Consider the following 26,381-nt stretch of genomic DNA (forward strand, 5'->3'; position numbering starts at 1 on the left):
AGTTTTTGAACCCACTTGCCAAACAGAGTTGTAAGGAGATGCAAGGATCCAACTTACCCTTTTTGTGTAGATTTTGGCCAGGACTTGTATACATTTTCATTGAATTGCATTAACTTGCTTTCTCTTTGATCAAATGTCTTTGATCAAATGAAATTTGCATCCAAGTTCACGCAAGTGCTTCACCATTATTTTTGTCACCCTCATCCAACTTAGTATGTAGTTAGGAGAGTCACCACAAGTTGTTTTTGCTGCATTAGAAATGACCCATCAATTCCAAAGTCCATTTCAACTCGTGTTTTAAGACTTGTGAGTCCATTTTGACAGGCGTTATTGAGCAGAAGGTGAGTAGCCTGTTTTAGGTTTGGATTGCTGGGAACTGGGATGTAGCTCGGTGGCCAAATACCTCACTTCAGTCAAGACCCCTTTCTATTTCAATTCCTTGCATAGAGAGCCAACTTTATTTCATTTGTGCACATTTGTTTACCTTTCTCCTGCAGTATTTGAGTTTGGGACATATTTAGGGCTGACTTTGGAAAAATCAAGGCTGATCTCTGAAAACGTTAGCCTGCGAATGCAGACAGATTTCTGGCTATTACTTTGTTATGAAAAAGTAGGTGAGACATCAATTTTACTGATCAAACTATTAATTTGACTGGATCAAGGAAAGCATGCTGTTGCCTCAGTTCAGGCACGTTATTCAGTTCTCCATGCATCTGGATCGAATTTTAGCTGAATATCCGTGAGATGATCACAGTTCATGGCAGCTCCCGTCCCCCTACTCACGGCTCTTTTTAATAATGTAGAGTGGGAAGCTGGGGCGAGTGATACCCAGCGGTCTTTGCGGAAAGAGAAGCCGAGTTACTTGCTTGTTGCCAAGATCTTTATGCCGAAAGCTGAAAGTGATAAATCACATTGATAATTCTCTATTTAAATGAAATCACGGAGTTGCTGTTGCATGGGATGGCTTAATCATTCTACTTGCAGCCTTTTGTGGATTTTTGGGAGGATGTAGTATGTTAAAGGGCGCTTATTCGTATCCTTTGTAAATCGACAGTTTACTGTCGCAGTTGTACTCGATCTAAAAATTTTCAGTTTTGTTGGTTATTATTTTATAGTAGTCTCAATCATTAGCCCATATTTTGCTAAATTTCTTCCTCCCGTTAACTGATAGCAAATAGTTTATGATGCGAGATTCTCTCAGTCTTACGAAGCTGTTTTTGGGGGAATTGTTTATATAAGAGCCTACATAAATTTAAGCTTAAACGTGAGCTTACAACAATGGACGGCCTGTTTAATTTTTTGGTTTACTACTAAGCTTTGATGTATAAAAGCTTATATTTTGGTGAGCCATTTCATTGGCCATCCTTTTGCAAAAAAAAATGATCACCAAGTGAGGAGAAAATGTTCAACAAATTCAAATTTTAATTCACATGTTCCCTTACCACATTAGACCTTATATAAGGAGACGGGTTAGAAGGTAAAATAGAAACTCGTTATTGTAATAAGGTAATCTATTCATAATTATAAGCTAAAAACAACGGAGATTCTTGTACGCACCTTTCTCACAGAAATAAAAGGTCGTCATCAGTCAAGAGTATGGAGAAAGATAGATACTATTACATTTAAAACCTCTGTTTTTATGTCTGTAAAATCTGTTGAATTAAAGCACATTAGGTCATTTCCTCAAATTTCCTCTTTGCCATCTGGCATGTGATATACATTAGTATAGAGAGTAAAGACATAGAAACAGAGGTTTGGTGTCAGCATATATATTTCTGGTGGGACAATGCTTTTTTTGTCTGATGCAGTTGAACATGGCAATCTTGGTTCAGTTACCAGCTATCTTAAACTCAAATTCTTTTCCCTCTTTTTCAGTCATTCAGCTATCTCAAACTTCTCAAATTTGTTTTTCTTTTGCTTAAGAGTTTAAGATCGCATGGTTTAACTCTATGTCATTAGTGTAACAAAAAAGTATGATTAGTTATAGACTGAAGTAGAAATGATTCTTTATTATTATTCCAAGTCTGCCCATCAAATGATATTGTGAGGTAAATTACACCCTGTCCTAGTCATTCAATACTAGAACCAGGGTATACTTTCCTTGACAAATGTTTAGTGACAAGTTCAAAACTATCCAAAAAGAGCAACTGGACAAGTTCAAGGAAGAACAAAAGGACTCACTGAAGACAAGAGGTGATAGAGCAAAGGAACTATCAAAGGAAACAAATCGTAGAAGAAAGTAAGCAAATGCTGAGTTCTTACTTTCATGTAATCATCATCATCATCAGCAGCAGCAGCAGCAGCGGGCTTTTTAACCAGATGGGCATCCAGGCGTCCTTGGACGGCCACTTATTAAAGAAAATCATTTTATTTTTCATATACTTTGCCTTACAAAGTGTTCATTATTTTAAACAGGCCCTATAGCACATTTTGGATGCTCACTTTTCAAATCCTGGCTAAAAACCTGATCATCATTAAAATTTATAATCTCAGACTTCCATGTGATGCTTCGTCACACATAAAAATTATATAAAATTATAATGCATTAAAAGTTTAAATGTGGAAAATAAAATGACATTACATGTAAACAAACTTTTATAAGATAAAATTGAACAGTGTTTTATAGGGTTCGAGATAAGTTTTAAACAATGTATGTAAATGAATAAATGTTCAGGTCAGTAGGTGCATGGGCCTCCACTTATTTGTCAGACCAGTCAGCTGATGGTATTGATCTGGAAGACTGATTTCGTGATACTGAAGTTAATGCCTTTACAGTGCTTTTCATTTATCTCAAATCGAGAAGCTTCATCTCAGATTCTAGTTTACACCTAAAGAGGTCATATTATTAATTAGAAGAATTCTACTAGTATAGTAATGCAAATGCTGCACTCTAATTGGCTGATCTGCTTGTATACTATCAGCCATTAGAATGCAGTGACTGGAGTTTGTCCACATAATGGCAAAGTTTTCTGATTTCTCTGATGTTTCACGGAACATTTATAAATTTTAAGGGATAATTCAATTGTGTAGTTCCAGAAAATATGGATACCTCCCCCACAGAAGGGATTTTTTCTAAGACCCCCCACCCCTCTAGACATTCCAAGCAAGCTTCATACATTTCTTTAATTTTTTATCTTACAGACCCCCACCACCCCCAGGAAATTCCAATCCCTTTTGTGGGGGAAGTATGGATATTTTCTTGAACAGCACATTCCCAAGAACACTAAAAAAGGACTGCAAATCATCTTTAGTTCAGCATCTGCATTCAACTTGCTGAAATATCCAGAATCATCTGCAGCTCTCAGAATCAAAGAGTGTGAGACTTCAAATGTTTGACAATGTTAATTTTGTGTTTAGAGCTCTTGAGGAGAGGAAAAAAGAACAACAAGACAATGAGGAACAGATAAGAGAGGAGGTTTTAGCCAGGAGAAAACAAGAGCAGCAAGAGGCAACACAGAGATTCCAAAAAGATACAGTACACAAGAAAAAACTTAAAACACAGGTGAATGGAAGTGATCAAGGTATGTGCTACTAAAATGCAGGTGTTAAAACCAAACTTGATTTATCTTAAACCATTAAGAGAGTGAACTAAATAAACAATAGCCTCCATTTGGTGTGAAAATATCTTTGGATATTTGCCTGCAGACATTATCTGCTCTAAGAAGTTAACAGTTTTCTGAGAGTGTAGCTCGAGAAAACTTGTGAGCTTTTAGGAACAGATTAGGTGTGAGGGCAATTATGCAAGTCTATTTTAGTGCCAAATAGAGGTTATTGTGATTGTTAGCCTTCAAATATTTTCATAACAGGCAAAGTCTTGAAAATTGGGAAATATCACTTGGATATTTCCCAGTTTTACCTGGTACATATTCAGTCATGTGATGCATTTTAGACCAATGGCGCACAAGCGAAAATATTTTGTGGATTATAATGGGTGATCTCTGTGCTGGTGAAGTGTGAGGCATGATGGCGTAATGGTTAGTGCTCTGGTATCTGCATGGAGTGGTCTGAGTTTGGGGGCTGGCTGGGGTCATTGTGCTGTGTTCTTGTTTCTTGTTGCCTAAACAATTTAGTGCATGCACACCTTATTGATATCCTCACATTTGAGACTGTAAAAGTCTGCATACGAGCCAAGTGGCCTACCAGGCTGGAGCTTATCCTGGTTTCTGTAGCGTGAAGCACTAGGAGTATTTCTACTCCCCCTGGATGGGATGCCAGTTCACTGGTACCCATTTATACACCTGGGTGGAGAGAGGCACTGTGAGAGTACAGTGTCTTGCCCAAGAACACAACACAATGTCTCTGGCCAGGGCGCAAACCTGGACCACTCGATCCGGAGTTGAGTGCACTAACCATGAGGCCACTGCGCCTCCCACCAGTTGAGACTGTACTACTCAGTTATTATTACTTACAAGAAGCTACGGGAGTTTTCTCAGAACTGTGTCAGAGAATGTGAATAAGGGTTTCCTGAAGTACCCTCCACAACCTGCATTTGTTTTATAAAGAAAGGTTCAAGTTCTAATTTTACATTGTGTATATTTTTTTTGCAGAGCCCATTTCAGTTGTTCGTGATGGTCGCTATGTAGTCAGAGGTCATGTGGTTGAAGTAAAGGATGGAAAGCAAATGCCATACAGTTCTCCACAGGCGACAGAAAGCCTTCATCAAGGTGGACCAGCAGTCTGGAGAACTGAAATGCCCGATAATTACGACTTTCAAAGCCGATATAAAGATTTATCAAACAACCACTCAAACAGTGGAATTTTATACGCAATGACTGAAGATAGGCAGTATTCCATGCAGCCTGCCTTTGACCTGGCATATGCAGGTTCTTCATCTGATGGGAAGATTGGTAATGGAATGGAAAACGGACTCGTTCCTGATACATGGACAGTGGCCCAGCAGGAAAAGTTGCGAGCTGATGCCATTGCTATGACTGGACCAAAGCTCGCTTTCATCAATGAAGAGTCTCAAAAGGAACCCCCTGAAGGGGCTTTGCCGTGTGCCATGGGCAGGGACTCGCCAGGAGGGAGTATCACAAGCTTAGATAGTTTAGATGAAGTCCCTCAATTGACGGGGCTTGGAAAAGGGCAAGAGTCGGGAGCATTTTCTAGGTCTGGAATAATTTCCAGGGGAGGTAAAGAAACCAAATCTGCTGGTAAAAGAAGGGTCACCTTTTCGGACAGCATCGAGTTTGATGATGGTGTCACTGGGCAACTTGTCACGGAAGAGAAACAAAGTACCAAAGTTTACACCATGTTGTACGCTCGTAATGCCAACAACTATTACAGCATGCCGTCTTCAAGCCCTTCATCAACAACGGGGCACTCAGGAATGAGCCAGAAGGTCAACAAGTCAACAGTACTGACATCTGCATCCCAAACGGAGACTGAGCAAAGTAGTCCAGTATCCAGTGTAGTTAAAACATCAGGAAATGAGGCTTCCGTTGCAACTGTGGTTCACTCTGACCATCCCAGAGTAAAACCGGTTCCTCTGGAAAGTCCACAGACCAAACCTGAGAAAACACCAGCTTCTTCAAACCAAGAGATTCGTGTTAAAGAGCCAGATGAACCAAAAGATGAAACTGATGTTGTCAGTGATGTGGAGCTTAATGACAGTTTGGAAGTTGAAAAGGACAGCTTGGACGGCAAAGATGATCGTTTAAAGAATGTTCGCTTAAATGATCAAAATGATTTGCAATGCGACAAAAGCAGAGCTGTACACTGGACTGCTACAGTATCTCCCTCGGCGGTGAAAGATTCTTTAGAAAGGTACGTAAAGAGCACTGGTGAAATACCTGCAGATGAACCAATTGAAACGTTTCCGCCTAGCGATGGTGGTTTGGAAGAGAGGAAACCTGTTTATTCCAAGCCAGGGTACATCACAGCCTCTTCTGTTGTCAGACCCGGCTACGAGTATCATTACCCATTTGACAGTAGTGCAGTTCAAGCAGCTACGACGTCTCCACATGTTTACCATCACAGTACACCAGTGTACGGTGGCGTGCACCTCGCAAGCCAGGGAACATTCCATTCCAACTTCCCTTATCCTTTCTACACCAGTGCTGGGTCTGTGTTAATGGGAGTAGGTGAAGCTCCACAGGTACCCCATCAAATTGGAACTTCACCCATTTCGCTAACCTCTCATTTTTCAACAATAAATTATCGTCCTGAAGGCCGAGAAGTTGCCTATCCGACCAGCTCTCGAGAGATTCCTGCCGCAGAAGCGGTTTCATCGTCTTCTACGGTGAATGTGGGACATACTTTCAACAGTCACACTCCCGCCATCACTGGAGTTAGAGACGGCGACAGTCGGTGGGTTGAAACCAAAAACGAGACAAACAAAGCTGCGACATCTCGACAGAAGCTTACATCTTCGCCTTCCTCGACGGCATCTTCTGCCTCATCAACTAGTACAAGTAAATCCAAAAGATCTATGATCCCGAGACCCCCGGCCACAAAGAAATCTGGTAAAAGTCGCTTTCACCCAGGTGGTCTCCACAGAAAGCAAATTACTGCTCGTCCACGCAAAGCAAACTATAACCATTCTGCTGTATCCGACAGTGGTCACTCGGTAAAAACCGCAAAGACGAGCACAAATAACAGAAATAGCCAAAGGGAACATGCAGGCGAAAGGCAAAACTCAGATTCAAAAAGAACAGAGAGTAGCAGGAATGGAACAGAGAGGATCCATTCCAAACGAGCAAACAGCAACGAGAAAAATAACAGCGCTGATCATGACGGTATTATTGAAAGCATCAAACGTAACATGGAGATGATGAGCATGAGAACGAGGACCACAGCAGCCGAGGAACAGCACCAGCGGATCCTGAATTCACTGAGGCTGGAGTTTGGCGATGGTAGAAAGGTGCAGCAGGAACCAGCGGTCTATGGTGGGAATAGCGGAGAGAGGGATGGTGCAGCTGAACATCACATCAAAACACAAGACCCTGCCAGTCGAAGAGTACATCATCCTCGGGTGGGATCGGCTGGATCAAGAAGTGGCAGACCTCCTGCTGGCTTCAGTGTCAAGTTGGATCTTGTCGATGACAGCAATCACCAAGCGGGATTTGATGGATATCCAAACAGAGACAAACCACTTGAGAAGAAGAGTGTTCAAAGAGTACCTAGTGACGGAGCAAGAGGAGTTGTTCAGAAATCCCCGTATGAACCAGTCTTGAACCAGCAGTTCGCTTACGACGACAGAAGACATGAATATCCCACGTCAACAGTTGGTCATTCAACAAGTGCCGCTACAACAAGTCAAGAGCGAGAAAGGCCATTACAGGCGAGGGGGAGCACGCTTTATGAACGGGAGGATAGCGACCAAAAGAGGTCCATATCTCTAGACAAGACGCCTACAGACGATGAAATTAACCACCTCTGGGCCCATGTCCGATCGTATCTTCATGGAGGAAGCACCAAGTCCGTCGGATCAGACTCCTGCGTGAACAGAGTTGATGTTCGGCGTTCTAGAACACGCTCCAGCTCGATGCAGCAAGTTTACAATCCGCGCGCTGCTGTCCCGCAGCAGAATCCACCAGGCGGCCAGCTGTTGAATGGGCAACACCTTGGGGTACCCCCTCAGACTGGGGGAAGCACGCTCGGAGGTCTTCGCCGGTACGGCTCTCATGAGGTCCTCAGGAGAGATAGCTCTTCGGATAGTTTGTCATTTAAGAGGTCGCCACTGTTGCAGCACCGTGCTTCGAGAAACAGACGTCCGCAGAAGCACGCTCATGGTCAGAACGGCAGACCGCCATTGCCGCGACAGCATGAGTATAATCCTTCACCAAGTCAGGCTGGACCCTCTGCTTCAGTATCTAGTAGAGGTTAGAGTGTTTAGGGCGAATTCTTTTTCCTTTTTTTTTAAGATTTCGTTTGCAGTCTTTTGCCCTGTCTGTGAATTTATTTTTGGCTTCACTGACAAATTGTATGAGAAAAAGTCTTGTTTTTTTTTCTTCGCATGTAAAATATGCGCTTGCTTTAAACAATAGTTTTTAATGTTTTGGTGACGTTGGCATCGAGGCGTTATAAGACATGACAACTACCCCTTTCTTTGCCATTCTCCTCCCCTTGCCCCCCCTCCCATCTGACCCGTTTCTTTGTGGGTGCATGTGTTTAATATCAATCATTCTATTGTAGCCCCGCAGCCATTGTCGCCAGCGGAAATGCAGGCTGTGATGATGGCCTCAGAAAAGGAATTGTTTCATAGGCATCAACAAGATGCACACACAGAGGTGTCTCCTCACCACCAATACCAAGCTATGATGAGCGGCAGAGCAGGTCAGTTCGTCTTTAAATATACTCAGATTCCTGTGAAATGCGTCATTGCCCCGTAAGCTTGGGTGGTTTTTGTATTAAAGGGCGTTTTCCATCGCTTTGATCGCGAGTTAAGATTTGAGATTCTGTCCAAGAAGTTGAGAACGCTGCGTCACTAGTCGTCGGTCGAACGTAAAAAACTCGGCGCCACTCCCTGTTTCTACTGCTTTGGATTCTGTAAGAGCGTGAAGCGTATCATGTGACGTTTCTAAGGAAACGTTGTCAAAAGTACAGTAACAAACCAAATGGTCGGACAACAAGTAGTACAGTGAAATTCGGTATGCTCATTTTTCGTTCAACGTGCATGGCAATTTTTCAGTAAATAAAAGGCTCAAGTTTTAGCGTGAAATTGAAGGATTTCAAAGATCTTTTAGCGATAGTTTAAGTAGGAACTGCGCACGTACCTTGAAAATGTCTATTTGTGCGTCTATCTGTACGTCTATCTTTACGACAACCTGTTACTGTTGGTACCCCTCTCTTGGAAAGTGTTTTCTGCACTTAGCAACGCGCTTATGTGTGTCTCAAAAAATAAGAATCGATTTTGCTTCTTTGTTCTCGTTTTACCCTGTAAACCTGTTGCATGCAAGCGCCCTGGTTTCTTAGGTTTAATAGGCTGAATTTACAGAGGATGTCATCCTTTAGTACGTTATACTAAGTCAACTCTGCATCAAACTGACTGATCCTCTTGTTTGTCCATGGCGGTTTAGGTCCTAGTGCTCTTTCATTGGAGGAACAGCGGTTGCTGCAGTCTTTGGATCGTTTGAACGAAAGGTTAAAAGGTATGAACTATGAACTAAAATACAAGAGTTGAGTAGCTGGCGTGAATTTTGTTTTTTATGTATTGTCTTAGGAATTAATGCCAGTAACAAACCAAAGCCGTACATGGCAAAAAAATGTAAATATCTTGACCTCTGTTTGATATCAGTCACGGTGTTAAAATATTTCAAGAGGGGGAATACAGCTGATTATGAATGGGATTATGATACTTGAATTTTTTATTTTTTTTTTATCTGCAGCCCAAGAGGAAATCACCAAAGCGATTTCACAGAAACCTAGAATGAATGGCGGTGGCCTCCGAAAGACTCAACAGGTATTTATACATCAGATCAAATAAAATCAAATTTATTTTTTTAAACTTAGCTCTGTGAACTACATACATACTGCACAGAATACAATAGAGATAGATCCTTGCATTAAAAGTAGGGAATAAAAATAAAAATGGCCCCAATCTGTTAATTCTGGACGAAAGTACCGTCTCTGGGAGCCATTGGAGTTTCCATAGTTGCTAGGCAACATCACCCATCCTTATGGCGTCATACACAATTGCCACTTCTGCAGAACTTTCGAGTGAAAGTACTGTGTTTTGATTAGATAGTGAGGATCGGATCTCTCGAATTGGGTTTTGAAAGGTATTATGCCTTTGCTTATAAGGCTAACGTTAAAGCTAATTACCTATTTTTATTTTAGAGTCCTTCTGGTTCAGGAACGAGACAAGCGCAGGCCAATCAACATTTGTCGACCAGGAACCTTCTTCACACTAGATAATATACAGAAAAACGCCGCGACTATCACGACAGAATGTGCTATAGGCCCTTTGCAGCTGGGGTCACGTGACCAAATTTTTCCTAAAAAATTTTTGTATTATGGGCTATAACTTAAAGAATGCCAGAAATGGAAAGAGCGCATCGAAAATACTATAGAGGCCAAGTTTGAGGCCCCAGGAAAAAACGAGTAAGTTTATACCATAGTTTGAATTTTCGGAAAATTTACAGGATTCGTATGGAAAATGTTGCTGGAGAGCAAGGTCTTGCTCTCCAGCAACATTTTCCCATACAAATCTTCTTATTCTTTCAAAAATTCAGACCATCATAAAATCTCATTCTCTGATGATGGGGGCCTCAAACTTGGCCATTTTGATATTTTCGACATGCTTTTTCCATTTCTGGCATTAGTTAAGTTATAGCCCATAATTTTATGAAAAGTAGGTCACGTGATGGCTTAGCTGCAAAGGACCTATTGCCGCGAAGTTATCGACAGTCCATGAACATCACCACACAGTCAGCTCGGATAGCCATAGCGTGACGAATTGAATTGAGTGTTAATAACGCGTGGATATCCATATACACTGCGACTATTTCTGATCCTCTGTTTCATACAAGATTTAATACCGAGACGCTGTGAACAGTCTAATTTTCGATTATCTTTTTTTAATCATAGTTTGGGGAGGGTTGTTGTGTTTCATAAAATTCATTCGCTATGCCATCAAATTGTAACTAAAAGTAAAAATGCGTTGCTGACAAACTGAGAGCTAGCTTTTGCAACCTCGGTTACGCGTGTCTGCCAAGCTTCTAGATGGTATGTGGAAATGTCCAGCAAACAACAGAAGTGGAGGTCACCAGTAGAGATTAAATCTGGTGAATAGAACACTCAGTTTTGTCGGTGACAAGAAACATGCCAAATAAGATTGCCTTCTTTTATTGTTCCCACATACCTTTCTTTCAAGTGGTCTCTTGTTTTAGGTTTTGCTTAGGGGTTGTAAACTGGATCGCGAAGGGATGTTTGACGAAAAGTGAGGTTGTTTCATCCAAAGTTCATTCTTCGTATCTTTCCATGTTATGTACATATTGTATAGCGTTCAAAAAACTTCAAGATACTTTATAGTAAAGAGAGAAGTTATTTATATCTTTGGCTCGTAGATTGTATGTTCGGTGGTGTGTCTATTAGTGGTATTTGTAGAAATGTAAATAAGAAACGAATGATGGAAAATAAATTCCCTTTCTGAATGTTCGTGTGACAGTTGTGCGGGAGAGAATAGAATGGCGGAAAGAGCTGGTATTATCATAGCTTGTGCAGAGCTCTCCATTCCCGCCGGGTCATGTCGCACCTTTCGTAAAGGTCTCACATGAATGGCTTGAAACCCTTTGAGAGGACAATAGAAAAAACAACAGAAACAATGCCCCCTAGCTCGAAAACAATTACAGCACCTGCAATGACGACAGAGCTCAGTTCTACAGTACCGTTCTCGTCCCCAGAGCCTCCGTTCCTTGTGGTCATTTCATCACGTGTAGCACTGGAGACGAGAATGCGAGCTTTCGGACTGCGCTTCTGGAACTCGTTTTGGTGTTTGGCCAAGCGACAGGTTTAGAAACGTAACCGAGCCTGGAAAAGTGAGCAAGAAGACCCGTGCGTCTATTTCATGCCAGCCTCTAACTTTCCGGGACTGGCATCAAGGTTACTGCGTGGCTATCAAGTAGACTTTCCATAATGTAACTCCTTTCCCATAATTTTCTCCTCATAGGTTATTGCGTTGGTATGTTGACTTCATGTCGAAAGTTTATTTATGAAAAATCAACCGAAGAACCTAGGACAATCAAATCTTTACTTGAAGTTCAGTCTTTGTAGCAGTAAATTTTGCCTTCGAGGCCTGCGTTTGTCAAAACGGAAGGGTTCTATTTTCGCAATCATTCTATGATATCTCCAGTCTGTTGAGAAGTCAAATAGTAAGGGTCTGTTCCTCATCTTTGCATGGTCTGGGTTGCATGAAGTTCGCCGGTAAGTAGTGATACTCCTTGGCAGGACCGAAGCAAGAGAAAAATTATGACTGAGGCCATGTCCATGGTTAAATTCTCTTATTAGGTATTTAGCGGTGTCTTACCTCTCCCCTCAAAAAGACAGCGAAAAAAAAAAATGACTGAGGCGAGTGCCTCGGTTTGCCTCATACTGATCACGGCCCTGTTAGGTAGAGGCACAGTGAGATGCCAAGTGTCTTATCAGAAGGTCACGAAGAGTGAACAGTATGGCGGGAGAAAAGGGCAGTACGAAAGAAAATCCCTATGGAGTGAGCATGCATTCTCGTCCCCATAGCCCTTTTCGCTACTCTAAAGCCAGCACGGCCTTGGCACGAGAAACGAAGGGTTTTGGAGACAAAGGATTTCCCAGTCCTAGATTCTAGGACTTTCGGTATTCATGTATGCAGTCGTAATGTTTCTCGTGCCAAGGCCGCACCGGCTAAGAGAAGCGAAAGGGGTTATGCGCCGGACGAGAATGTACGGAGTGGAGAAAGGTGCTAACTCTGTGCTCTTCCCAGTCCTTCTCGTGATCGCGAAAACGGCCCTTTCCTCGGTTAACTTTTCTAAAGAGGTGCGTGGCAATTGCGAGCAAAACCGCAGAACTACCCAAATTTGCCTCGCATACATGTTGAATTATTTTCTTATGCAAACGGAAAAAGTTACCCTGAAAGAGGCTATTGCTAACGGTCGCAAAGGGGCCGGGGAGGAGGGGTCTTTGTACTGAAATGATGCAGGTGGGCTCCAGTATGATGCAGGTATACTCACCCAGGGTATATATGACTGAATTTATAAAAACCGTGTTAAAGATTTTGCACCATAATAGCTATATGCACTTTGATTTCACGACTCCAAAAGGCCTTAAAATCACTCCAAGCGATAAAGGTCGCTTTATCGCTTGGAGCGAGCGAGCGCTTTATCGCTTATTTACGTAAGCTCAATATATATACTAGGGATGAATTGTCCCTCCAACGAAGTCACAAAAGGATGATTTGTTTATACAACAAATTGGGCCATTCATGAATGTAATGTTCTAGGGGTGGATGTTCTTAGGAACCAAACTGGTGTGTACGTCTTTTGTTTCAAACCTCAAGAGGCGATAAGGCGAGGAAGGTGTTTTCCATTTGTCGTAAAATTTCTAACCGAGAATTCCAGTTTCAGTTGATTTCTCTCCTGAAATTTCTGGAATTTTCGGTTGAATGATTCACATTTCAGAAATTCAACAATTTTCGGATTTTTCCGAAACTTTCCAGAAAATTTTCGTACTATTTGCCCCCGTTTCGAAAGCACTGGAATTTTTAGTTGAATGGTAAGCGCCCAAAATTTAATTGTCTTGTTTTCATAAACAAGCAAATCCCACTGGGAAAAGAATTATTAACGAAGTCGAAGTCGAAGTCATTTCAAATTCAAACTTCTACGAAAACAATTACAACCTTTAACGATCAAAAGATAACATTTGTGACCCTCTGTCAAAATGCATATGGAGGAAGCAGCAAACCTTATTTCTTCTCTTCATCAAACACTGAGCGAAGTTGACGCAGTTGTCGCCAATGTGAACGAACGAAGTAAAAGAACCATTTTGCATATCGAGACGGCTGCACAAAGACTCGTGCAAACTATCACCGAGCACAGACACAAATTGGTTTCCAAAGTTTGCGCACTTACCGAGGCAAAACTGCGCGCTTTACAGGGAGAAAAAGAACTCGTACAAGATCATTTCCGAGCTGTTGAAGATGTACTGCGTTGCGCCCAAAATACCGGAGCAGTCGAAGATGCCGAGGAATGGGAAAAAGCATTGACAAGGCAGTTGAATAATCTAAAGGGAGTCACGTTCGACTTTCAGGAGTACGACGAAGATATGACGTTTCATTTTCTGTACCAGGATGAAAAGCTGTTGGCAGCAATTTGCAAGTTTGGCGGTGTTTTCACGGTTCCGAATGAGGGGCATCCCAAAGAAGACAAAGAGGGCAACTATGAGAACGTTCAACTCACGTTGAACGAAGAAGTTGTAGAAGAAAGTGTTGAGCAATTCGACATGGACAACGACCAAGACGATGTTTTCCACAACAAGCCTTTATTGGTGGAATTCCAAGAAAATTTAAGCAGTCCAGACCAAGTTACAGTACCTCAAACGAATTTCGCAGGAGCAGTCTTGACACAAATATTCGAAGAAACAGTGGATATAACTCAATTGAAGGAAGACTCAAATAGATGTAAAGAGTTGATCAATGAAGAAAAACCACCAAGAGAATTAGAAAAGGTTAAAGGAGAAGACGGAGGTTTAAATGAAATGGAGGAAGGTGGAGACGATGAAACTGTACAAGATACGCTTGGAGAAGAAAACAGGTCTGGCTGTTCTGGTAGCGGGGTTGAACATCCCTTATTAACCTCTGAAGACCACGATGACGAGGTATTTTCACCTGTCGATCAGGAAACATTTAACACTACGACTGAAGATGAACTAATAAAAGATTTTAACAACAACAGTGACAATGAATGGCTGGAAAGCAGCTTTGGAAAATAAATTCTTGCGAGGTGAAAAAAACAAAGACAGTTGAATAGGGTCCCTGTCGATTTGGAGATAAATGAAAATTTACAGCTAACAAAAGGCTAGACAAAATAATTAGTGTTTATGAAACTTGGCGGTGACATCCACGATCGAGCGGCTTTGATAGCACCCAGAAAACCGATTTCTTTTTCTCTGAATAGCACGTGAGTATTAAACAGTACAGGTTCTGTACACGTTGCTTTAAATACACAAGATCAACAGATCTGACTCAGCAGTCCCAGGTAGTGAACCAATCACTCGGAAAAACCGGTTGGTCGACAGTTGTAGTAGATGGGACGCGTCAAATCCCGAATGGAAATTTTCACGGGGATGCGCTCGTTCCATTTCCATAGCTTTTTCCCGAAGATAGGATAAAGGGCGATCCAAACCAAAAGGACTAGAAGGCAGCAGTAGAACTAGGAAATGGAACGCACATTTTCCATTCCGAATTGGGAAATTCCGTTTGGGAATTTTAGTCTACCTTTCAAGAAATCCCGTTTTCCCGAGAAAATTTCCGTTTGGGAAGACAAAAGTAATCTTTCCATTTACATTCCATCCGAAATTTCCGGATTTTTTGGGTAAAAGGTAAACAACCCCAGTTTTTCACCTGTCCCGCCAGCGACCCACCCGCTGACCGCCGAGGAACTGTGGGCTCGGAACATGGGAGCAATAATCCAAGCTCTCCAAAAAAAGCCCGGGGACGATATCGACGTTAAAAACGTGCATATGAGTACAGCGACACCATACGTGTTCTGGCACCTACTCAGTTACGGTACCCACGTTTATGCTGACAGATCACACGAGATCACGTAATATGAAGATACTTCGGCCTAGTTCGGACGCCGACCTTTTCATGAGCCCAACTTAATTGGAATGGGACCGACCCAAATTATCAAAAGCACGCCTGTTGATTCAGACGTCGAACTTAATTCGCCGAACTTTATTTAGTTTGAAACAAATCCCATCGAAATGTCAGCGATTTTAAGGCAAAGAATAAACTGCTTGTAAACCACGCTATAATAATTTAAGCACTAGGTTCGGCACATATATTTAAAGGTCGACGCAGTCTGAATCAAAGCCGTTCCAAATCCGAAATTCCCGGCTGAAAAAGGTTCGGCCTCTTAACTGGGCCTGATTAGCTACTTATCAAAGTTAATTTAACCACCGTGATGAATTTGTCAAGCCGAGTTTCCTGCATTGACCTTTCGTCGGAGCCGACAGATTCTTTAGAAACGAGTACATTTCAGTGTCAGAACAAAAATTGTTCTCTCCCAGGCTATTTAGGGTGTTTATGATGACTATAAACAACAAAAACGAACAAACTGTCGGAGGCAAGAGCCTCTGGTTGCCTGTTACTAACCAGGGCCCTGCCTTTGTAAACGCAGATATCTTAGTTGCTAGAAACAGTCCGCAACTTTGTCTTCACGTGTGGACAGAGCCTTAGTGTTCGCGTTTTCTTAGTAGTTCAGTTATAGTCCAGTCAGACATTGCCAGTTTTAAATTGCTGTTCAGTAAACTTCAGAAACTGTGTAATTGCAAACGCATATTAAAGACATACAGTGGAGATCACAACACAGAGTTGCAACGCTTCTGATTTGTTCAAAGAACACATAACTTCTCTCAGATGAATACCTTTTTATTCTATAAATTACCAGTTTTGACATTAAAACAAACTTTGTTCTACAGTTAACTTTGGAGCCGATAGTTGCAGATGGAATGCGACTAGCTACAACGGAGTGCGTTTGCAGGCGATAGCCATATCTTGCTTTGAAAAGAAACTTATGGTTTGAAAACACTTGCGTCAAAATGTTCGATTTCTTATCGTTCGCGATATTCCAAATTACACGCAGACCTGTTAAATGACGAATGATTGCCCAAAATAAATCTTTTTAGTTCGCTTTTAAATTATGCGAATTTGTAAGAAATGTGGAGAATCCATCGCATATTGATAATGCTACCAGAGGGGTAACTATCAGCCAAGTTCAACTAGAAGAGCTGCATTTCGGAAGAAAAAAAATGATTTTAGGATAGAAGTGGGCAGTTGCTCAAGGAGAAGCGATGGGGATAAATTTTCTATAACGAGAAGCCGTAAAACACTGTCAAATCCAGAATTTAGCGGAGAACAAAACTACAAGAGAAGAGATCAGACGTCAATTTAAAACACGCCGAACCAAAACGACGATTTAGAATACGTCAACCGATTAAAGGGTGCGTTCCTTTGGTATGATTTGGGTCAAGATCAGTGGTCTAAGGTGCGTCAAAGGAACCGATGAATCCTTGCCCACCCTCAGTTTTTCGCGGCAAGACTATTTTAAAGCGAACAAGGTTCACTGCCATTCTTTGAAGCAGGTACTTTAAATGTTATTTTTCTTGAAGAGTTAATTGAATATCACAAGAAGGCTCTACTGTATCCTTGTATATCATTTTATCATTTTTGTATCCACGATATTTAATAAATAATAAATAAACCTTCAAAGCTGCGGAATTCCTCGAAAACATAAGTTTGTTTACCGCAGAGAAACTATGTTAGGAAATGGTTCAAAAGCAGTTGAAAAGAGATTCAAATGCAGACCTCCCTTAGGCTCACGAACTAAGGAAAAAGAACTGGAAAACGATAAAGCGAAATAAAAGAATAATGTGTAGAAAGAAGAACAATATATTAGCTTAGCATATAGCGATAGAAAGAAATGGTAACTGTAAGTATAAAGAGAGAAAATATTGTGACACACTACGCCTGAATACCACATCCGTTATAACTAATCGAATTCTCGCACTTCAAACCGATATAGCAGGTCTATAATTAGGGGCTCAACTTCCCGTTCTCTCTCGCACCACTGCCTGGAGTGCCCAGCGATCCCGGAAAAGCCGGTAGAGTATCAGGTAGTTAAACGCCAGAAGCCCTGTAACCGAGAGGAGCTGGTGCCAAGAATGGGACCGCGTGATCATAAAGAGTTGATATAGGACGAGTAAGAGGAGAACTGCAGACATCCAGTTAATAAGTCGCAAAGGAGATTCAAACATGAACTGCAAAACAATGTCAGAGTTTGTTAGATCCATTTAGTACCAGCCACTACCGAATATTGAATTAGATTGATGAAATAAATACAGAAACGCACGTACTTCACAGTATTTTCACATAGTAAATCTTTTCACGAAATCGTATACTTACAAAAAATCTCCCATGATGCGAGTCTCCTGGGATAGCTACATTGTGGATACCAAGCGCTCTGTAAAGTAGTTTACCGTGTCGTACTAGGACCCCCTGGGGCCATACTGTTAATGCTGACCATCTAGGGGACGGAAAAGCCAAAGACAATAGCCAAGCGTTATATAGCAGAGGTTTCAAATCAAGTAAACGCCACATTAATGATTACTGGGATATTTTCCAATTGTTTTCTTTCAGTTCAGGGTTAGCCCGTACTCAGACTCTTCTTAGAATCGAGAAGAAAGCGTTAGGCAGCAGCCTGTATCTAATGGACTAGCATTCCAACCCGGGAGGGGATGGGGTGGAGGGCAAGCAGTGGTTGTGGACTTCTGGGTTCCCGAAATTTTATCATAAACGATAGCTACATCGGTAAAACTCTAATGGGTAGTCTTCGCTGCTGCGAAATTTACCGCTGGCGTATAGCAGCTTTTACTACGTTAAAGTTCAATCTACAACGCAGGCGCTAGCGGTGACTGAAACATTTCAATTTCTTGCAGGAAAAGGGAGACAAGCACTTCTTAAACTTTCCAACCTTAAAACTTCCCCGTCCAAAATGAATGATACCGAATCTGACCGAACAAAACTGTTGTTAATAAGAACATAAAGTTTCCGTAACTTACACGTGTGGCGTGTCTCGGTGCCCGCATGGATATCTCTCCCATCCCCCAAGATGCAGAGCACACTTGTGTAGGGCGTCACAGTAGTTGAGCGGTAACAGAAACATCATAAGCATTAGAAGAGAACTCAGCCATACAAACAGCGTGTGTTGACAAGCCCACCACATGTCGTAATACACGTAATGTTGCTGTGAATAATAGAAAATTCAAGGGAATGATCACAAAACACAGCCAAAACACTGGACACTGGATTAGAAACTAGTTCGCATGATAACAGGATCATTTACATTTGAAAAGTAGCAAGGTTTGTATTGGATCAAAACAAAGTCAACTCTAGCCTCGCTTCTGTTCAAAGACCTGAACACTAAGCACGGAAGTGTAAACTGGGTTGTCCAGTCAGGGGAACTGGTAACTCTTCTGGCCAGAACTTGGTTTCTGATGTTTGTTATCCAATCACAAAATAGCGCGGGCAAACACGAGTATAATTAAATATTCGGATACGTCTGTTCCTTAGCAACCCTGATACGTGTTCTTCTAACTAAACCAAAAAAGTGGACCAAACACGCTTCGACCAATCAGAAATCAAAGAGAAACGTCATTCAACCAAGTCGAATTTAAAGTTCACGCAACCTGTTCACGCCCCATAACGAGAACGTCGCAACTGGCTGAAAGTCTGCTTCAGAAAAATGTTGTTAGGGCGTTAAGAGTTTTAACTGCATTCTGTAGATGTCGTACGATCGAAACTTTAAAGTGCGCAAATTTCCGAAGCGGCATTTTCAATACGTCTGCTCAACTAAAACAACGTATGTTACTTATAGTTATCATTCAATTTGCTTATAATCCTCACCTCTGAAAACTTCATTGGAATAAAACCAACATAATATGCGCATACAAGTGACTGAAACAGAACTTGTTTTATTCGAAGATTAAAATCTGTCCGTAGGCATTCGGCTTCGTACCGGACGGCGTCAGGTGGCAGAGAACACGGCTGTGGCGCTGGAATTTCCTGTTTAGCGTTTCCATTCACCATGATACCTTTATCGAGGAGACTGCTTTGTAACAGCTGTAGTTGTGATAAAGGTCCTAGCTCCTGATGAGGGCTTAGTTTAAGCATTACTTTACTTCCTTGAGGATCCAAGGTGAAGCCAAATGTAAATAAGTACATCACTAACCTGGAGAAAAAAAATCTTACAGTGAGGACACTCAAACAATAAACCCTTGACGTTTTTGTACATGTTGTTTTGGTGACTACAGAATGAAGGCTCTTTATGTAATGTATAAGAGCAGCGTTTGTCTACACGAAGAGTCCTCATACTATAGTCACTAAAAGGAAGGTCAGCAAAAAGTCAAGAGTTCATGGTTCGAGTGTCCTCAGTGTAAACATAACGTCAGGTAAAAAAGACCAAGGCGATGTAGTTGATTGATTGATTGATTGACTGACTGATTGTTTGATTGATTGATTGATTGATTGATTGACTGATTGACTGACTGATTGATTGATTGATTCATCGAATGGCACATTAAGCCTGCCAGAATATCATTGAGTCTGTGTAAGTAGAAGCTTGAGTACTGTAAGTTCTGCCTTGAAACTGCAAAATTAAGTGTGCATTAAGTGTGTGCAAAAATAACCCATACGACTCGTCTGGGCAAAGCAATTCTGCCCACATTATTAGTAATAGTTTAATATTTCCCCCTGATTAGCTGATGAAAAGACCTTTTTACCAATATGGCTGCAATCTTGAATTCTATTGTTTCAAATAGCTATTATGGGATGCTGAGCATCACAAAATAGCTATTTGAAACAATGGCATTCAAGTTGGCTGCCGTATCCGTAAAAACGTCTATTGTTTCTTGGTCTCTGGTCATAATATGGCTTCCTAACATTAGCAGTAGAGAAAGTTTTCAACATGACGAGACAAAAATCCAAGCAACCTCTGTTGAGTTGCCGACAAGGCAAAAATGTTTATTGTTTATTTTAACTTGGGGACAGACTGACTGAATAGAAATGTAATACGAAGCATCAACCAAAGGGGAGTATACATACGGGTAACAGAGGAAGAGACAATTCTGAATGCTGTTCTGCTGAATAAGTCTCCATGACAACCATGCAAAGCCTGACACAAGTGTGAGAAGTGCTGCACCCTTCATGAAAACACCAACAAAATACTTAACAGTGTAAAGCACCTCTGAAGCCAGTGTCTGGAAAGAAGATACAATATAGGAGATGACGGTACAGTGTCGGAGATAGCAATTTTAAATATCCACTAATGCCAACAAAAATGCTTAACTTTAGATGCTAACTGCCACTATTTAATGCCAAATCATAAGAGTCCCAGAATACACAAGGAGCTAGCTGGCAATGGTGGACTGCCAGCCAAGCTTGCTTGTCATAGTTAAAAGAAACTACATACTTTTAAACAAGTGAGAAATAAATCAAATGAAATAAATTCTTTTCTTTCATTCCCTAATTCTGAATTTTGATAAATCAAATTTTGATACATGTACAATTGTATTACTTTTGGACAATGAAACTACTTAACATCTATAATGAATCCCTAGCATAGAAATCTCAGAAACAATACTCAGAAACAACTGGCAAAAAAAAAAGTTATTTGAACACGCAGAAGCTAGTTTTCAGATTACCTGTCCAAGAACCTGCCACGCTACTCTTCGGCTTAGGAAAACAGCAACAAACCACATGAGGTGTACGTCAACCATGTGAATATTCTGTGGGAAAAGTTCAAATAAAGGAGCTGAAAAATTAATTATTAATGATGCTGATCCTTCTCAGAAAACAAAATTTATGAGTAAAAAATTGTCATAGAACAACCAATAAATAAATAAGATAGCGTATTACAGTGTGCAAAATCTAAAGCAGAAAACAAAACAACAACAAAAAAAATGTCAGCAAAATATGGCCAGTAATCAAATTATGCAAAAAAAATAAATATTATGTTAAATAAATAAATAAATAAATACATAAATAAATACATAAATAAATAAATAAATTATAAATAAAGTGAGAAAATCATCAGAAATGGGTGACAAAAACAAGTAATTGAGCAAAATCAGCAATTCACCTTGACTCAAGTGAGAAAAGAAAATCTCAAAAGCAACACTGTGATAAAAACAACTCAGAATTCTGGATAATGATATTGAGAGCATAAGTAAGTGATCAGAATAGGGACCATTTATTGAAATAAGAGCAGTTTTTTGGAATAAGGATGCTTGTTACAAAGTAGCTTAGTCTAAAGGCATTTAATTAATTGGGGTTACACTTGGGCTTGAGGATTCTGAATCGAATCATTGTGATTGTAAGATCTTGCATTTATTGTGACACCAGTTTGACACAGAAGTTACCAGCAAGAGTCCAGATGTCTACAATTTCTATTAAGTCAGTAAGTGCTATTGGTTGACACTTCAGCCATTATTTTGAAAATATGTTTGATAGCCAGCATCAACGTGGAAGTGAGATTCAAACCAACTAGAACCAAATCAAGAGGTTTTCTTCTCTTGCTCAACTCTGACTGCTTTGAAAGCTTTTTCACTTCAGTAGCAGAAGAAGAGCAAAAATCTATGTGACCAGGGTACAAAATGTGTAGACGTTTTTATAATAAATATAATATCAGGGATCAAGGCTCAATGAAGGCAGTAACCTGTAACGCCTGTTATCACTGAGTATGTTTGATGACCTTTCAAGATGTGGATGAACTCGCCTGTTGTTGATATAATCAACCTCAAGCAACAAATTGGTTACAGCAGGGTTTTCAGCAACGTTTTCAACAGGAGGGCAGAGGGCAACTAGTTTTCAAAGGTAGGCAGGACTTTTTGAGCTGAACTTCTTTATGAGAAAACTTTTCTCTACACGGTCCAACCAGGGAGGCAAAATGTCAGATCCTAACGGCCAGTCAATTTGTCCGGTGCCTGGCTCTCAATGAAACACTTGTTTGTTTGTTCTTTCAAAGGCTTTATTGGGTTTCAATTATCTTATACATAATAACGTAAAAAAAAAGAAAACACCACCCTAAGGGAAAAAAAGAATAATAAACAAAAGAAAAGATATAATACCCAAAGGGGCAAGCATGAATGAGACTAAAGTACCTATGCAAGGTGCGGCCTAAGCAGAAAATTTAGTTAAAATTTAGTTAAAAAAGCTATAAATTACACAATTATATCCAGCATATATGAATAGCAAAAGGAAAAATTTAGTGTGCACTATGAACGATGGCGTACACGGGATCTTACAAGTGACCAAGTGTGTGGGCATTCCAGTCAAATTTTGTTATTGAGATTACTGAGGCATGAAGATCAGTGAAACAGGTGACTCAAATAGCTGCCCTGAAAACAGGGATAGAAACTGAAGGTGGTAAATTGGTGAGGAAACTGATAAAAATTCAGTTTACTGTAGTTAAGTTTTGCATTCCTACTTGCTACTTTTATCTAGTAAACAACACAAAACAGTAACAAGATGGTAAAATAAAAAGACCTGTAATAACTATTTTGCAAAGTGCAACACTGCAAACAAAATTGCATTCATTTCTGCACACAGATTGCCTATCATTTGTTAAGCATATGGTTATTACAACCCACACACCACCCCCACTCCCCACCCCACCCCCTATCCAACCAAGCAAAGTATTTTTTTAAGTAATTAAACCCAATAGGTGTATTAATTACTGACTGAATTACTTAGTTCCAAGCACTGATCATATAAATTTTAAAATTAAAAATCATTTTTAAAATTGTTCAAATTTAAGACATCTTCCTGATCCATTACCTTTTCTAGAAAATACAATATTTGTAGATGGATATGCAATTTGTGATAATAATAATAAAGAAAATTGTATTTTTCAGGGAAACATTATCCATGATTTACATCTTGTGATGATCATCTCTTGCAAAACCATTCTTGCCATCTCAGCGGGGGACATGTAAACAACATTGGCCTGAATTTCAGGCCAACAGATAGTAACAGCTGGCATATGTCCTGACGTTTGTCACCAAAAAAAAAATATAGGACGAGTTTTACTCAGTACAGACCCGTCCATAATTGAAATGAATTTTCAAATTTAGTGCATTGAAATATTGGCTTTTCATATGTAAAGGGCTGATTCACCACGTATGTACAGAAATGAACTTACTTTTTTCAGAAAAGAAAAGAACAATGAAGAGTTGTTTTCATGAAACCTACTCGATAATTAACATCACAATTCATTTCCGCACTAAATGCCAACTGAGAAACGTACATAAATTCGAGATGGTAGTGATAATTAATTCTGATGAGGAAAAAAATTGAGACACGACTCGATGACGAATATACATCCTTGTCACGAAAATTTGGGCCCCTAAAATCTAGTCAAGCAACGTGAGGTTACTGAGCAGTTTTGTAAAGTTAATATTTATATTTAACCTTTATAATCAATGAATTGGAACACCCGGTATACTGAGTTTAAAGATAATCAATTTTGTAAACTCTGCGAACATGGCACGATAGCAGAATAATTATACGGACCTCGCTCTCTTTTGACAGTCAATCAATTTTTATGGATAGCAATCGGTTAAAAAGTGCACGTTCGTTTATCTAACGACCAGAATAAAATTTAGCCAAAATAAGACAAGCACCCACCGTTTTGTAGATATTGACATGTTGAAGTACAAGAGCGCTGACAAGATAGCAAAGGAATAGGACTTCGAAACCCATTGAGGTAAACACAGGCAAATTTGGATGAGGGTAGTGGTACAATGGAGGTATTGTCAATAATGAAGAAATCGAATGTATTCCACCACTAGATGGAGGAGATCCGTTCCTGTTGAAAAGAAATGAATCGAAACTGATAGTTAGCTTCTATTAGTGTGAATAACGCGCATTTGTGACTGAGGTTCTTTGAATTCTTATTCGCGCGCTCACTGAAAAGTGCAATATTCTTTTCAATTTGTGCTTAACTTATAACTTTAACCAACCAATGGAAGATTTCTTTTATATTTACCACGGTTAGCCACGAAGTGAACAAAGATGCGCTTAAAGATTTCACTCACCGATAACCTCGCACGGCGTTCTGAAGACTTCGAATACTCGGCGGGCAACTAGCCTTTAAAGTGGCAAATTTTCTCCCTCCCGGCATCAAACGACACAGCCAGAAGAAAATATGATCCAGAATGGAAGAGCTGGCGACCAGATAGAAGATGAACGGCCAAAGAAGCGTTCCAAACATCTACATTAGCGATTTCACTCCTTATAATGTTTCTTTATACTAACCACAAAGTCAGCCACCCTCTGCTCGAACTCTCTGGGGGCTACCCGCTGCTCAAACTAAATGCGGTTTCGCACAATTCTTGGAAATGCGGAATTCGCAAAAACCCCGAGGTAAGTAAAGTATCAGTAGGATCTGCAAGCGGAAATATTTTCAGGACATCTACTCTTGAAGGTCCTCGAGGGCAGAAAGTTATAATCAAGCTTAAGCGCATTTACAACCGAGTATTTCACGAGATTGCATTGAACGAGCTTTATTTTGGGAGGCAAGCCACAATCCCGGACAAAAAAGTTGGGACAGCAAGCAAGTTCTCCCCTCCCCCCACTTACAATGTTGATTATCGGGTGATTTTTTCCCTTTTTGTTGGAAAAAACGCGATATTTTCCAACATTGATTAGGGGGGGTGGGGGATACGTGATCTAGCTCAAGTGTCCCAACTACTTTTGGCCGGGATTGCAGTTGGTGGATGAACGTAACAGAACTGTGATGCTCACAAACATAGTTAGTAGAGTCTAGTCTTAGTCTCCTCTACTAACTATGTCACAAAGTAGTACAAAATTTCAGTCGAGATGAAATTATGAACTACCCACCCATATGTCAGTAACTATCAGGAAGGCATGTTTAAAATATGAAATGGCGAAATTACGAAATGGCGCTTAACAATGTGGGATATGGTTAACCCGTGCAATTACTGAGAGCTTACCACCTTCAAGCCAGTGATATCAGGCCTTTCTAAGCAAGAGGGTAGGGGGTAGGGCGGGGGGGGGGGGTGGAATTGAAGAGAAAAGCCTTGTAACGTCTGCAGCGACTGGCAAATTCCAAAACGAGACGAAACAAAACGAGCTCTAGGCGTGTCGCGACAAACTAGTGGGTGGGACTACTTTACAGGTCGTCTTCAAGGGTAGACAAGTAAACCACGGAAAACCAAAGTTGACGGTTACCGGCGATTTATTGCATCAACATAAACGATCGTAAACTGAAATAACAATATGTAACGAATGTCTATCAATTTAGCGGAAAAGTTGCGTAACAAATAGTCAAAACTTACACGAGACAAACTAACGATTTGGAATCGATAACATAACGAAATTGAATAACAATACATCAAAAAATAGCCAGCGTAAATACTACGCTAAGATACTAAATAAGATTCGACCACAGAAGTACACAATAAAAGGAACTAATTAACAGCTCAATGCTTTCGAGCCTAAAAGGTGGGCGTTCACTCTAGTAACGTTCAGAACACTTTCTAATTTAGACGATTATAAATCAATCAACATTGTACAAATGTTCCTTTGTATTCCTTCGCCCATAGCTATAAAAAACGTAACCTAATCAAAATGACAAAGTACTCACATATCGGTCCCGCTTGAGCCAAGGGTTAGGAAATCAAAAAACATCAAGAGTTCAAGGTTGACAAGACCACGCGAGATGGAAAGAAAAACTACTTTAAAGGGACGCTAAATCAGCTTTTATACGCGCGTGGTGACGCTTAAAGGTCCGATTACAAAACCAGTAAAAAAGAAGTAAACATTGTAACTACGTTCGTAACTAAGATAAAGAGACAATTATTAACTAATCAAAATTGACCTTTGTCTAGTGTCCTTAACAGGCCTGACACAAACGTTTTAATTGGCTTATGTCGAACATCCAAAATCTAGATGTTACGCTGATTGGATACACAACTGATGCAACATAATGTCACACTACCGGAAGTGAAAGCATTTCGATTGGTGGTAAATTCTCTCTATCGGGATATTCATCAGGCTTGTTATTTCATCGTCGAACTCACAATATTGGTCAGAAAACAGAGCTCTCTTTGTTGAAGGTCTTCGCTGAACTCCTTCAGCTTAATTTTTACAAGGGCTTTTTTTGTCGCTT

The 26,381-nt window shown here is 40.5% G+C and overlaps 3 protein-coding genes across 4 annotated transcripts in view; 1 reads left to right on the plus strand and 2 right to left on the minus strand.

The window, feature by feature from the left end:
- Nucleotides 1–26,381, minus strand: part of LOC145480650 (dynein axonemal heavy chain 5-like) — a 175,897-nt gene that overhangs the window by 98,180 nt on the left and 51,336 nt on the right. The window lies entirely within an intron of this gene.
- LOC145480652 (uncharacterized) lies at nucleotides 40–10,035 on the plus strand. Of its 2 annotated transcripts, XM_081458938.1 has the most exons (8): nucleotides 40–1,033; nucleotides 2,117–2,239; nucleotides 3,358–3,521; nucleotides 4,548–7,823; nucleotides 8,137–8,277; nucleotides 9,021–9,092; nucleotides 9,330–9,403; nucleotides 9,781–10,035. In XM_081458938.1, exons 1-8 carry the CDS (start codon nucleotides 1,014–1,016, stop codon nucleotides 9,856–9,858), a joined length of 3,948 nt encoding a protein of 1,315 aa, XP_081315064.1. In that variant the 5' UTR covers nucleotides 40–1,013; the 3' UTR covers nucleotides 9,859–10,035. The 2 variants fall into 2 exon arrangements, with proteins under 2 accessions (XP_081315064.1, XP_081315065.1); XM_081458939.1 differs by lacking the exon at nucleotides 8,137–8,277.
- LOC145480655 (transmembrane protein 39A-like) lies at nucleotides 16,050–25,220 on the minus strand. The gene is made up of 8 exons (XM_081458944.1): nucleotides 24,286–25,220; nucleotides 23,876–24,056; nucleotides 20,893–20,976; nucleotides 20,294–20,448; nucleotides 19,097–19,421; nucleotides 18,253–18,437; nucleotides 17,597–17,717; nucleotides 16,050–17,451 (listed from the first exon to the last, which is right to left on the minus strand). The coding sequence occupies exons 1-8, from the start codon at nucleotides 24,459–24,461 to the stop codon at nucleotides 17,236–17,238; spliced, it is 1,443 nt and encodes a 480-aa protein (XP_081315070.1). The 5' UTR covers nucleotides 24,462–25,220; the 3' UTR covers nucleotides 16,050–17,235.

This window comes from Orbicella franksi, chromosome 3, assembly GCF_964199315.1.
Source record: "Orbicella franksi chromosome 3, jaOrbFran1.1, whole genome shotgun sequence".
NCBI lineage: Eukaryota > Metazoa > Cnidaria > Anthozoa > Scleractinia > Merulinidae > Orbicella > Orbicella franksi.

Bases quoted from the DNA above. Each gene is read 5' to 3' on its own strand.
- LOC145480652 (XM_081458938.1), top strand. From the start codon at position 1,014: ATGTTAAAGGGCGCTTATTC. The intron at 3,522-4,547 runs GTATGTGCTACT...TTTTTTTTGCAG, and splicing joins GGTGAATGGAAGTGATCAAG to AGCCCATTTCAGTTGTTCGT. The intron at 7,824-8,136 runs GTTAGAGTGTTT...ATTCTATTGTAG, and splicing joins TGCTTCAGTATCTAGTAGAG to CCCCGCAGCCATTGTCGCCA.
- LOC145480655 (XM_081458944.1), bottom strand. From the start codon at position 24,461: ATGTTTGGAACGCTTCTTTGGCCGTTCATCTTCTATCTGGTCGCCAGC. The intron at 17,718-18,252 runs GTAAGTTACGGA...TCCGTCCCCTAG, and splicing joins CACCGAGACACGCCACACGT to ATGGTCAGCATTAACAGTAT. The intron at 17,452-17,596 runs GTAAGTATACGA...ATTGTTTTGCAG, and splicing joins CGCATCATGGGAGATTTTTT to TTCATGTTTGAATCTCCTTT.